This window comes from Scardinius erythrophthalmus (assembly GCF_964197995.2).
Source record: "Scardinius erythrophthalmus genome assembly, chromosome: 1".
NCBI classification, from domain to species: domain Eukaryota; kingdom Metazoa; phylum Chordata; class Actinopteri; order Cypriniformes; family Leuciscidae; genus Scardinius; species Scardinius erythrophthalmus.
In genome coordinates, this window is record NC_138221.1 from 20085298 (window position 1) to 20098515 (window position 13218).

The 13218-nt window shown below is 36.7% G+C and overlaps 1 protein-coding gene across 1 annotated transcript; it reads right to left on the minus strand.

Annotated features, from left to right (window-relative positions):
• Positions 1-1165: 1165 nt before the first annotated feature.
• LOC308704690 (uncharacterized protein) lies at positions 1166-13191 on the minus strand. The gene is made up of 2 exons (XM_081389179.1): positions 13059-13191; positions 1166-4583 (listed from the first exon to the last, which is right to left on the minus strand). The coding sequence occupies exon 2, from the start codon at positions 4576-4578 to the stop codon at positions 3175-3177; it is 1404 nt and encodes a 467-aa protein (XP_081245305.1). The 5' UTR covers positions 4579-4583; positions 13059-13191; the 3' UTR covers positions 1166-3174.
• Positions 13192-13218: the final 27 nt, after the last annotated feature.

Genomic DNA, 13218 nt, shown 5'->3' on the forward strand with positions numbered 1-13218 from the left:
CTAAGGGAACATAATAAAAGAAAAGAAAAAAACATGTCATGACCCCTTTAACAAGCGCAGTTTCAGTGCTATGTTGTGGCCTGAAACCAGACTGAAACTTTTCATAGATGTCATTTTTTTGCAAGAAAGAGCCCATTTGGGCGGACACAACTTTTTCTAGTATTTTAGACATAAAACGAAGTTTTGAAATGGGTCTATAATTTGCTAGGTTATTTGGGTCTAATTGTGGTTTCTTAATGAGTGGTTTTATAACTGCCAGTTTAAATGTTTTTGGAACATGACCTAAAGATAAAGATAAGTTAATAATATTGAGAAGAGGTTCTTCCACTACAGGTAACACTTCTTTCAGTAGTTTAGTGGGTATAGGATCTAATAAGCATGTTGTTGTTTTCGATGAAGTGATACGTTTATTTAACTCTGTTTGTTCTATAGTTGTAAAGCACTGTAATCGTTCTTGCGGGGTGATAATTGAGGCTAAGTTATAAGGCGCGATTGAGGATTGAACGTTCATAATTGAGGTTCTGATGTTTTCTATTTTCTCAGTGAAAAAAATCATGAAATCATTACTACTAAACTGTAAAGGAATATTTTGTTCAGGTGACGCTTGTTTATTTGTTAGTCTAGCCACGGTGTTAAATAAAAACCTAGGATTGTTTTGGTTATTTTCTATTAGTTTGCGGAGGTGCTCAGCCCTGGCTGCTTTTAGGGCTTTTTATAACGTGACATACTGTCTTTCCAAGCGATTCTAAAAACCTCTAAATTAGTTTGTTTCCATTTACGCTCTAAATTACGGGTTTCTCTCAGCAGTTTCATGTCATAGTTCTTTATGTTCCGAGATGTATGCAAGACCGTTTTGTGTTTGAGCGCCCCCAAGTTGTGTTTTACTGTAACTTCAGAAGCTCCAGACACGTGAACAAAAGCGCCAATCTCATTGGTCGGATAGTTTTTGACGCAGCGCTTCAAACCAAAATAACGAACCCGAGGCGTTTTTTTTAAAAATGACGCTTTTACGCGCGTGGCGATTTTCGCGCCGGTGTGCACACTCACATTGACGCCCTTTGTTTAGTCATGAGGCGTTAAACGTCGGCGGATGAACAGGCCTTTAGGGGTTAACAGTTTAGGACCGAAGGACCAGATGTTTGAAAGAAGACCCGGAGTCAGAATTATAAAAAATTGATGAAAAGTTTTACTGAAGATAGTTTGCAGTTTCATCAGCAGAAGTCAGCTTCAAGACTCACACAGGAGTTCGTAGGCCGCCCCGCTTACAGTAACAAAGATCACAGCAGTTATACCATTTCCAAGGTCTAAGCTAGGTCATTGCTTACAGGTTGAATAATTCTCATTGGCTAAGAAATAGATAAACATAGTAATTTCCCACACATATACAGATAGACTGAAGCACAGATTTGGGTTGCTGGGTGCCAGCATGTCTCAAACAACAACTTAGTCAATCTCCAATAATGCCAGTGGCTCCTTAACCTGTAAGCAAGAAGACTAACACACACACACCGACACACATCTTTTCCAAGGTTGGATTTGGCCAGGCTCTAACTATAAACAGGAGTCTCGTCTCAAAACATCAAGATAAGTTATTTCTCTCAGGATAGGACATTTTAGTCTAAATGGAAAATATAGGCTTTAACTGAGAAATGGTCCCTTAAACTATAGACTTCAATGACCCCTATGTGTTTTAACATGTTGAAGACCTTTCTCAAACACAAAACATGCCCCTATTTCATTTCTGGAAGCTGGGATAAATAAGCAAGCATTGTTATTGCATTCAAATATCAAATACAGACGTTAAAGAATACATGAAAAGAACATTTCAGTAATCACACTCGTAAGCTCTATAGACGAATCCGACGAGCGTTCTGTGTAGGCTGCCATCTTGTGGCGACGCCATTACTGAGCTGTTACTAGTATGTAAACAAACCTCCGTGATAACGCAAACGCACCCTCGATGACAGCTACAGCCAGGCAGTATTGTTGGGTTGATGATGTTAGACAGTGGCCTCCAGTCACAGATGAAGGTACAAACGATCTTACAGATTATTTATGAAAATAGCTTGGCAATAACTATGCTAGCTAGGCAAGCTAACGAGGAAACTATTAAAAGATCTGTCCATTTGGCAACAATAAATAAATGAATGATATCAAATAAACGAATTGATGTTTTTCATTTGTGACCATTATTTATCTCATTTTCACATTTCAAAAGGAAAGGGTAAGGTACAGCTAACTGCTAGCCTTGTTGGTTCTCAGAGTGAGAGTCACAGTCAAGCAAATACAGTAATGTTACTAACGTTACTGCCCCAACGCGCCCCTTCGGTTGTTTTAAAGGTATTCAAGAGTATTTTCTCCTTCGCCTGGCATCCGATGATCAACAAAATGCCAACTGCAGGTCACTGATAGAGGGTCAAAAAAATTATCTGAGCTCCGTATGGGTTGGTCAAATAATGCACACTCTACCAGATGATAAATACATAGTTCTTAAAGGACCTGTCCGATTTTCTCAGACCATTAACAACACTTATACAGTTCAAATAACTCTGCAGAGGAAGAATAGTAAAGTTGTATATGTAACGTTAGTGACAGTCGTAAATCGCAGGCTGTTTATTCCAGTGGACGCAACCAAACCAATAGGAGGCAATGGCGCAACGCTACCCAGCAACAGCTCAGTAATGGCGCCCGCTTACTTCCGGTAGTTTCGCCGGATTCGTCTATAACAAAGTAAAAACTCCAGAGAAGTCATTCAGCTCATTTGATATTTAGAAGTAAAAAAAACTGATTAATGCCTTGATTTTAATCACTCATTACATATACATTGAAGCAGCAGTGGATTCCAATCCACCCCCTTCAAAAGACACTATTGAAGCACAGGGCTGGACTGAACTGATGTGCAGGAGTGGAGCTGAAAAATGAGACCAGCTCTTTGTGCCTTAGCATCTTCATGAGAGCCTGAATATCCTCTTGAACAGGAGAATAAGGACTGAATGTCAAACCATGTTTTAATAGCTAAGAAAAGACACCCTGATGGTTGATTCCCCACAAATAAAATAAGGTTTTGCCTGCTCCTTATATTATATTTCACAACATTTCACCGTAGTATCACCAGACAAAGCAACTGTATTAGTGCAATCCTAGTGGTCGTCTCAGATTGCGGTGATGTGGTTTCTACACTGCATGGATCTTCAGGTGTATCTTCAAGTGAATATTAAAAGAGAAACTCTTTCCACACTGATCACACGTGTGCGGCTTCTCTCTGCTGTGGATCCTCTCATGTGTTTTAAGATTTGCTGACTGACTGAATCTCTTGTCACAGTGTGAACACTTGTAAGGTTTTTCTCCAGTGTGGATCCTCTCATGTGTTTTAAGATTTGCTGACTGACTGAATCTCTTGTCGCAGTGTGAACACTTGTAAGGTTTTTCTCCAGTGTGGATCCTCTCATGTAATTTCAGATGTGATGACTGAATGAATCTCTTGTCACAGTGTGAACACTTGTAAGGGTTTTCTCCAGTGTGGATCTTCTCATGTGTTTTCAGATGTGCTGATATAGTGTGGATCCTCTCATGTATTTTTAGAGATGATGACTGATTGAATCTCTTGTCACAGTGTGAACACTTGTAAGGTTTTTCTCCAGTGTGAATTCTCTGGTGTAGTTTTAAACATTGTGCTGTAGTAAAAGTCTTCTCACACTCAAAGCACATATGAACTCCTACACCAGTATGAATTCTTTGATGTACTTGTAAATTATACGGCAGTGAAAAACTCTTTCCACATTCAGAACATGAATGTGGCTTCTCCTTCGTATGAACTGTCAGGTGTGTCTTCAAGTGTAATGCCCTAAGAAATGTTTTCCCGCATTGATCACATGTGAACGGCTTCTCTCCGGCGTGGATCCTCATGTGAACATTAAGGGATGATGATTGACTGAAACTATTCCCACATTGATTGCATGTGAATGGCTTCTCTCCTGTGTGGATCCTCATGTGAACATAAAGGTGTGCTAATTGACTGAAACTATTCCCACATTGATTGCATGTGAATGGCTTCTCTCCTGTGTGGATCCTCATGTGAACATTAAGGGATGATGATTGACTGAAACTATTCCCACATTGATTGCATGTGAATGGCTTCTCTCCTGTGTGGATCCTCATGTGAACATTAAGGTGTGCTAATTGACTGAAACTATTCCCACATTGATTGCATGTGAACAGCTTCTCTCCTGTATGAACTCTCATGTGAATCTCAAGACTTTGTTTGCGTGTGAAACTCTTTCCACACTGAGTGCAGGTGAAAGATTTCTTGGCTCTGTACTTTAAAAATGTATTTTTAGTCTTCGAGCGACTCAAAGGTTTTTCTCCAGGTTTGACTTGATGTTCCTCCTCCACTTCACTCAGTTCTTCACTCTCCTCCTTCACTTCACTCAGTTCTTCACTCTCCTCCTTCACTTCACTCAGTTCTTCACTCTCCTCCTTCACTTCACTCAGTTCTTCACTCTCCTCCTTCACTTCCATCAGTTCTTCACTCTCCTCCTTCACTTCACTCAGTTCTTCACTCTCCTCCTCCACTTCCATCAGGTCTGAAATTAAAGAAAAACTTTCATTATCAAATTTTCTAAATAATCAAAAAAAAAATCGAAAAGAGAAATATGGAGTGAATGGAGATGAAAAATTATCTCAGATGTAACAGACAACTTCTATAAAATAATACAATAAGTCGTTTTATAAATTAATTATATGTCCCTGAAACTAGAGCTGCACGGTTAATCATTAAAAGATTGCGATCTCGATTCAACCCCCCACGCCATCTTAACCCTACATTTCTACAATGCTGCCCAATGATATTCAACGAGATAACGCGCTAGGGGTGGAACCAGGGTTCGTACAGATTCTGTAAAAAGAAATTCCAGGACTTCAAGGACTTTTCAAGCACTACTTTTTTGGATTTCAAGGACTTCAATCTGTACTTATCAAACTATATATTTATTTAATTTTTTACTCAAATTACAGATATACGATATCTAATGTTTCACATCATAGAGATCAATCCATTGACCAGCGCTGTCAGGCATGGGAAATCCCCTTAACCATTGAAAGGATAATGAAACTGATTTTTTTCCTATGAATATATGATTGACCTGAAGAATAAAAGTTGTATCATATAATTGCAGTAATATCATGCTCATAGCCATGTGAAATAGCACTATATCTCAGACAAGCTGCAGCGTTAATTTAGTGTGAAACAATTGTATTTTTTCAACAACAATTTTTTTCAATTAGGGATGCACCGATACCACTTTTTGTAGAATGAGTCCGATACCCATACTTTAATTTTTGGTACTCGCCGATACCAAGTACTGATACCGATACCTGAATTGGCTTTATGCACAGCTGCACTACTTCCTGAACTTCAGCCAGCTCTTTTGTTTCCTGTCTGCCATTCTTGGACAAACTGATTAATCCAGGTGTGCCTGACCTCAGTAGTCACAACAACAATAATCAGACACCTGGATTAATCAGTTTGTCCAATAATGGCAGACAGGAAACAAAGGAGCTGGCTGAAGTTCAGGAAGTAGTGCAGCTGGGCATAAAGGCTATTGTCACTGCATTTGTAATTTTTAAATGCATTAGTAGATAAACCAAAAGAATATAAATCATATTAGTTGGCTTAATTTGTTCATTAAATATATATTTATTTCAGTTATTTTCATGCTTAATTAAGCCTGCTAATTTATTTCAGTTATTTTCATGCTTAATTAAGCGCAGAGAGAGAGAGAGGGGCGTGTTTTAGCAGAATTGATTCATCTTCTTCTCCTTGCCCTTGAACGGTCACAAACACAAAATTGTCAAAATACTGGTCTAAATGACCATCTCAGCTGGATGCAACGATTATAGATTTTGTTGGTACGATTATAGTTTGAGGAATAATCACGGTTTCACGGTTATCACGATTATTTTGCATTCATTAATTTCACAACACTATTAGTTTATAAAATCACACGAAAACTCCTTATATTTTAAAGTGTTATTTATTGCTGCTCAGCAACCAAATAATACACCACAAAATAATAATACAAACAAACAAGTCCATTTCTCTCTTTGGAATTAAAGAAAAGTGAAAAAAAAAGAAGATTTTTGACTTACTTTAACACTGAAAATAAATAACAATAAAAATAAAAATAGCCTTTTGAACTAGTTCATAGTTCTTTTTTTTCCATGCTTTTTTTTTTCATTTTTCAAAATGATTGCCACAGCCCATATTGAACCACAGACAATTATTTTATCAGTTTTAACTCTGAAGCTATGCGTCAGATGTTTGTTTCCCATCCTCACCGACCTTGTCATAAAACTGGTTTAAATACGACGACTCCTTGCTGCTTTTTGTTTTGATTTAACGTAAGTGATGAGTCGTTCATGAACGATCCATTCATTGCGCCTGTCACGTGACAAATGAACGAAAGACTCTGAAGGTAAAGTAATTATTGATGTTTCCTGTAAACGATTTTTGACGGCATTATAATGATTTCTTCATTCAGAATATGATAAAGATTGCAGAGGTGGATATGTTCTGGGAATTTTGCAGTTAATAGTATAACATTTAAAGCCCCTTAAATGAACGAAATGACTCGAAAAAAGATTTGTTCATTTTGATGAACGAGATCGAACAAGAGAATCAGTAGTGGCTGGTGTTGCCAGATTGGGTGTTTTTTCCCGCTACATATTAAGGCCGGTTTATGGTGTGTTTTAGCTGTGTTTTCGCCTGGAAGGCTCTTTAGAAATCTGGCACTCTATTGAAGAAAGTTAAACTGAGAGCGCGGCGTTCACAGACCAGAATGGACGAGTTCACAGTAACGTTCATCAGGCAGTAATACAGTACGTTCAGTTCACGTTCGCCCAAAATATGAACTAGTTCCGTGCTCCGTGTCTCATAAGCTCTTATAATGTTTTCATTTTGCGCAAGATGCAACATTTCCGTTCCGTGAAACACAAACGCGGTGTTGTGGAGCCTTTACGATTAATTAACCGTGACGAATTAAAGCGCGGTTAATAGTGAAATCGGTTAATCGTTGCATCCCGAATCTCAGAAAGTATTCTCTTGTTTATGTCATATGTGAACAGTCTTGAAGTGACAGCACACACTTAATATAATATATATATACTGTTTTCTGTGTCACTGATATTAACAAAACAACAAAATACAGCTTTAACAAAGATTAAACTATATTTAATTTTAAACAGTGACAAATAGTGTTATTTTACATTTAGGCTTAATTATTATTTTCTGTACCTAAATATACTGTTAGACTTTGTAAACTTTGTTATTTAGTATTCATCTCTGCTTGTAATTGTAAAACTCAGTACACATATAGATCAACTTTCGTGCTCTAAGTTTTACGCCAGCCCAACAGGAAGTCGGCTATTATGGGTTGTTTGGAAAACGCTTGCTGTGGAATTTGAAATACTCCTCCTAGAGAATTCATCCGATCCCCTTCAAACTCGGTGTGCATGAAGTCAAGACATTGAGGATGCTAAATTGCAGACGGATTTTTGAATATCTCGAATGGTTTGGCCGTGGCGAGGAAACGAATTTATGGCGAGAAAAGAGAAACACAAAGTGTTATAACTTCTGCATACATTAACTGATCTTGATGAAACTTCAGCAGTGTGTTTGTGTTAAGAGGCCGATCAGATGGATGCAACTATTGTGAGTCAAAGTTATAGTGCCACCAACTGGCAGCAGGAAGTGTGTCACTTTCAAAATGTTTTTGACAAAAGTGGGGGGGGGGGGGTTAGTTTTATATACAGTTACAAAAATAAATAACTGAAATATGTATATTGGTCTCACCGAGCCGGACAACTTTTCTAATTTACAGTCATTAGCTCTGAGCAACAGGAAGTCAGATATTTTGGTTTGAATGTGGATTTCTTTGCAAAATCAGCCTTGAATTTTTACCCACTCCTCTTAAGTGGTTTATTTTATTCCCTCCAAACTTTTTCAACATGATGAAAATACATTAAAGATGCTAAATTGTGAACGGATAATAAATATCTTTGTTTTGCTATGGCGAGGGATTAAAGGGGGGGTGAAACACTCAGTTTCAGTCAATCTCATGTTTAACTTGAGTACCTATAGAGTAGTATTGCATCCTTCATATCTCCAAAAAGCCTTTAGTTTTATTATATTTATAAAAGAAAGATAGGCAGTACCGAGTCTTTCCGAAAAAAAAAAAAAACGTGTGGCTGGAGGCGTGCCGTGTCGGCGGAGCTAAAGAATCACGAGCGCTATTCACTGTTTACGTGCTGTGCTTCCATCCACTGGTCCCTTAACGCTGGGTTCTTCGGGAATCTGCGCAAGATTGTCTTGCCCTGGCAACCAAAAACACACTTCTTTCTTTGACATCGCGAGCAAAGCGCTTTGATGGGCGTACTGCTTTTGCTCTCTGCTCGTCGCTCTGGTCGAGTGCCTTTAGGACCCTTATAAGGAAATTCCGCTCCAGCTGACATTACACAGACCCATACTCGAAAAAAACTTTCCGAAACTTGTGACAAACCGGAAGGAGTATTTTTCGCACAGAAATGCTCCTTCAAACGTACAACTTAATTTTTGAAACTTTGTCCATGTTTAGCATGGGAATCCAACTCTTTAACAGTGCAAAAAACTCAGTATGCATGAAATAGCATTTCACCCCCCCTTTAAAGTAATGTCACAAAAGGAAACACTAAAAGCCTGATATGTTCTAAAAAATTAATTATACACCATTTATTTCTACATAAAATTTTACAAATATCAGAACTAAACCCATTTTATTCTTTTTTTTCAATTTAATAATTGTTTAAGTTTAAAAACAGCCAGAATGTTTTTCTAGTCCAAAAAATAAATAAATCATGTCATTCATAGTGCTATACTGCCCTCTCGTGTTCAAAATCAGGTATACTAGGTATGTGACGGTGAGAATATTTTACCATCGGGTTAATCAATGTGTGACACCGCTTGGGGCTTTTGAATCGCTAACGTAAAAACAAAAGTAAAATATGTTCATCTGCACAGACATTGATAATGGTGCGGAGCAGAGCGAGCGTTTTCAATGAATTCCTATGGAAGCAGGAATGAACTAAAAAACGTTGACTCTGTTCTGCCCGTTCCTCGCCGTGGACGCGCACCGTTATGAATGCCCATGCAGCCGTGAGCATTTTAGTTTAATTTTAAAATAAGCACCTTTTGGGAGGGCGGATTGCTTGAAATTATTATTATTATTAACACAATGTTGTGTTTACGTATGTGTGCTCGGCAAGACCGTTTTGTGTTTGAGCGCCCCCCAAGTTGTGTTTTACTGTAACTTCAGAAGCTCCAGACACGTGAGCAAAAGCGCCAATCTCATTGGTTGGATAGTTTTTAACGCGGCGTCAAACCAAAAAAACGAACCCGAGGCGTTTTTTTTTTAAATTACGCTTTTATGCGAGGCGTTTTTCGCGTCGGTGTGCACACTCACATTGACGCCCTTTGTTTAGTCACGAGGCATTAAACGTCTGCAAACAGGCCTTTAGTCTTAGACCAGTGAAATGAGCTTAAAGTGTCAATTTACAGGAGATCTGAAGACATCAGCATAATAAATGAGGTGAAATGAGGAACTATTGACGTGAAATGGGTAGAACTATTTACTATCCTAGTACAACAGTTATCAGTTTAGAAGTATTCATGTGAATTAAACGTGGGACAATGGCCTTCATCATCACAGTATGCTAATGCTGCGAATCAGATGCGAGGGAATCATCATTATGCAGACTGAGGACTGATGTGTCTCTTACACCTCTAATACACATCTGTGCCATTTGCTTCACAGGACAAACACGAGTCATTCTAGAATTGGGGGTTCATTTCGAGTCTACCAGATAAACCCTCTTTAATTTAAAAAAAATAATAAAAAAAACTTTTTTGAATCAGTTTTGAATAATAAAACTAATTATATCACACTATCACTAAAAATAATGATTTATGTATATTTAGGAAAAAAATATTAATATTAACTAAATATTAATTTATTATTATTATTATTATTAAAAGATAAAAGATCCACCAATAAAAGATCCACCAAAGGAGGGAGAGCATTTTCACATTTAGCTCCAAAACTCTGGAATAGCCTTCCTGATACTGTTCCCAGTTTAAAACTAGATTAAAGACGCATCTCTTCAGCCAGGCATTCATATAATACTTTTAATCTTACAGTTAATTCCGGTCTCTAGTTCATAAACGCCAGAGGAGAACTGGCCCCCGACTGAGCCTGGGTTCTCCCAAGGATCTTTTTTTCTCCATTAGGTCACCTGATGGAGTTTTTCGGTTCCTTGCCATTGTTGCTTTTGGCTTGCTATCAATTAATCAATCAACAATACTATTGATCAGCATTACCAAACGTGGATGTTTTACACCAGAAACAAACACTGATGTACTATTTTAATTTAATACTGTGAAGCTGCTTTGATACAATCTGTATTGTGAAAAGCGCTATATAAAGTTGACTTGACTTGATTATTATTTATTATCAAATATTTAATAGAAATATTAACTAAATGACTCCCACTCCAACTATTATTGACTGTCTCTGCCTCCTGATTCATACATTCAACTTGAATTATCAATTAGCCTAAGTCTAATTTTCAAACATGTTTTATGTTTACTCTATTAAGTTATATAAACAGAATATATATTTTCTGTATAATTTGTACAGTGCTATGCATAAGTTTAGACACCCATGCTAAAGTTGACTAAAAAGAGGAATAAAAAATCATCTTTTGGAAATTAACTTAACGCCTTAATTAAAAAAAATAGGAAAAATCCAACCTTTAAGGACACCAATTTTCTTTGTGAATGAATAATGTATCGTAAATAAATAAATGTTCTTCCTTAAAATACAGGGTGCATAAGTCTGGACACCCCTATGTTAAATTCCCATAGAGGCAGGCAGATTTTTATTTTTAAAGGCCAGTTACTTCATGGATCCAGGATACTATGCATCCTGATAAAGTTCCCTTGGCCTTTGTAATTAAAATAGCCCCACATCATCACATAGCCTTCACCATACCTAGAGATTGGCATGGGGAACTTTCCATAAGATCATCTCTCAATGCAAATCAAACCAGCTATTAGGCTAACTGAAATAAAACCATGCCAATCTCTAGGTATGGTGAAGGCTATGTGATGATGTCCCTCTATGGGAATTTAACATAGGGGTGTCCAAACTTATGCACCCTGTATTTTAAGGTAGAACATTTATTTATTTACGATACATTATTCATTCACAAAGAAAATTGGTGTCCTTAAAGGTTGGATTTTTCCTAATTTTTTTAATTAAGGCATTAAGTTCAATTTCCAAAAGATGATTTTTATTCCTCTTTTTAGTCAACTTTAGCATGGGTGTCTAAACTTATGCATAGCACTGTAATTTAATTAAAAAAAAAAAATAGATTTTGTGTCTGTCCATACGTTCTGGTCAACTATTTTACACACACACATATATATATAACCTCCAAAGCATTTGTAAAAAAAAAAAAGCCTGACTTGCAAAAGGAACTTTTTTGAATCAGTTTTGAATAATAACACAAAATATATCACACTATCACTAAAAATAATGCTTTATCTATATTTAGGAAAAAATAATAATGGGAAATATTAACTAGGCTAAATGACTCCCACACCAACTATTATTGACTGTCTCTGCCTCCTGACTCATACATTCAACTTGAATTATGATGAAACAATTAAGTCTAATTTTCTGGTCAAATCTGTTATAAAACAAAAAAACTCCAAAGCATTTGTAGAAAAAGCATGTGACTTGCACCAAGGGATATCACTTCCTTTGGTGGGAAATTCTGGAAAGCAGTGATGTCACTATTATTCTCTCATTCATTTGTAAAAAATGTTTAGGATACACCAATAGTAGATTAATTATTTGTCAAATCTATTATTGTGATATTGCAGTGAATCTCTCATTCACTTAAAAAAACGATAATATAAAAAACCCCATACAATTCTGTTTTTAGACATGCCATGTGGTATCTGGTTTGAGGTTAGTTTTTTTTTAACAAAAGTACAAAATGGTGGAAAATGTTAACTCTGTTATCGTCAACCTAATTTGTCTATAACAGAGTTGACAGATTTTTCCGTTAGTACACTGATGTTCAGTATTAATATTTTACATTTTACAAGTTTAAGATCAGCAAATATTGAAAATGTTGAATTTAAAGTGCATTCTTTGAAAATAAAAAAGTTTAACAGAAAAAAAACTTACTTTTTGTTTTTTCCTCTACTTGAAACGCTTATTCCCACTACATACTGATCTATCTTCACTCTTCTGACAGCTTATGAAATGGAAGCTTGTTTCCACCACAGAATAAAACATTTTTAAAGATAATTGCGATTTTTTTATCTCACAATTGCGATTTTATATCTCGCAATTCTGACTTTATTTCTCAGAATTGCGAGATATAAAGTCAGAATTGCGTAAAATAAAGTTTTTTTTTTTTTTTACATCAGAATAGTTTAGGCCTATATCTCACAATTCTGACTTTATAACACGCAATTGCGACATCATGCAATTCTGACTTTATATCCCCCAATTGCAACTTTATTTCTCAGAATTGCGACTTTATATCTCGCAATTGCGACTTTATTTCTCAGAACTGCGACTTTATTTCTCACAATTCTGACTTCATATCTTGCCATTCTGAGGAAAAAAGTCACAATTCTGACCTCATATATCGCAATTGTGAGAAACAAAGTCCGAATTGTGAGATGAAAAGTCGCAAATTATTTAGTGGCGGAAACAAGCTTCCATACAATCTAGATACGGAAACATAAAGAACAATAAAAACTTTAAAGGGATCAGATTACTAACAACAGAGTCAGATAACTAAATGCTCATTCTCCTTCTGCTTTTTGATCCATTGGTTCAAATTAGCACTGTAATCCTTCAAGATATAACGTTAGTGTTCAGATGCAGCTGTTAAAGGGTTGATCAGCTTTTTTCGAAGGCTTGAAAAAAAAAAATCATATAATTTACCTTTATTCTGCACCGCGTGTCCCTCCTCGTAAACCGATCTGATGACGATTTCCTGGTTATAAGAAGCCTCTCCCTCAGAAATACAAGACGGGCTCTGATTGGTCAGCTTGGCCCAGTCTGTGTTGTGATTCGCTAACCGCCTAGTTCACGCTGTCCGGAA

Excerpts from the sequence above, each read along its gene's own strand:
- LOC308704690 (XM_081389179.1), bottom strand. The coding sequence starts at position 4,578 with ATGGAAGTGGAGGAGGAGAGTGAAGAACTGAGTGAAGTGAAGGAGGAG.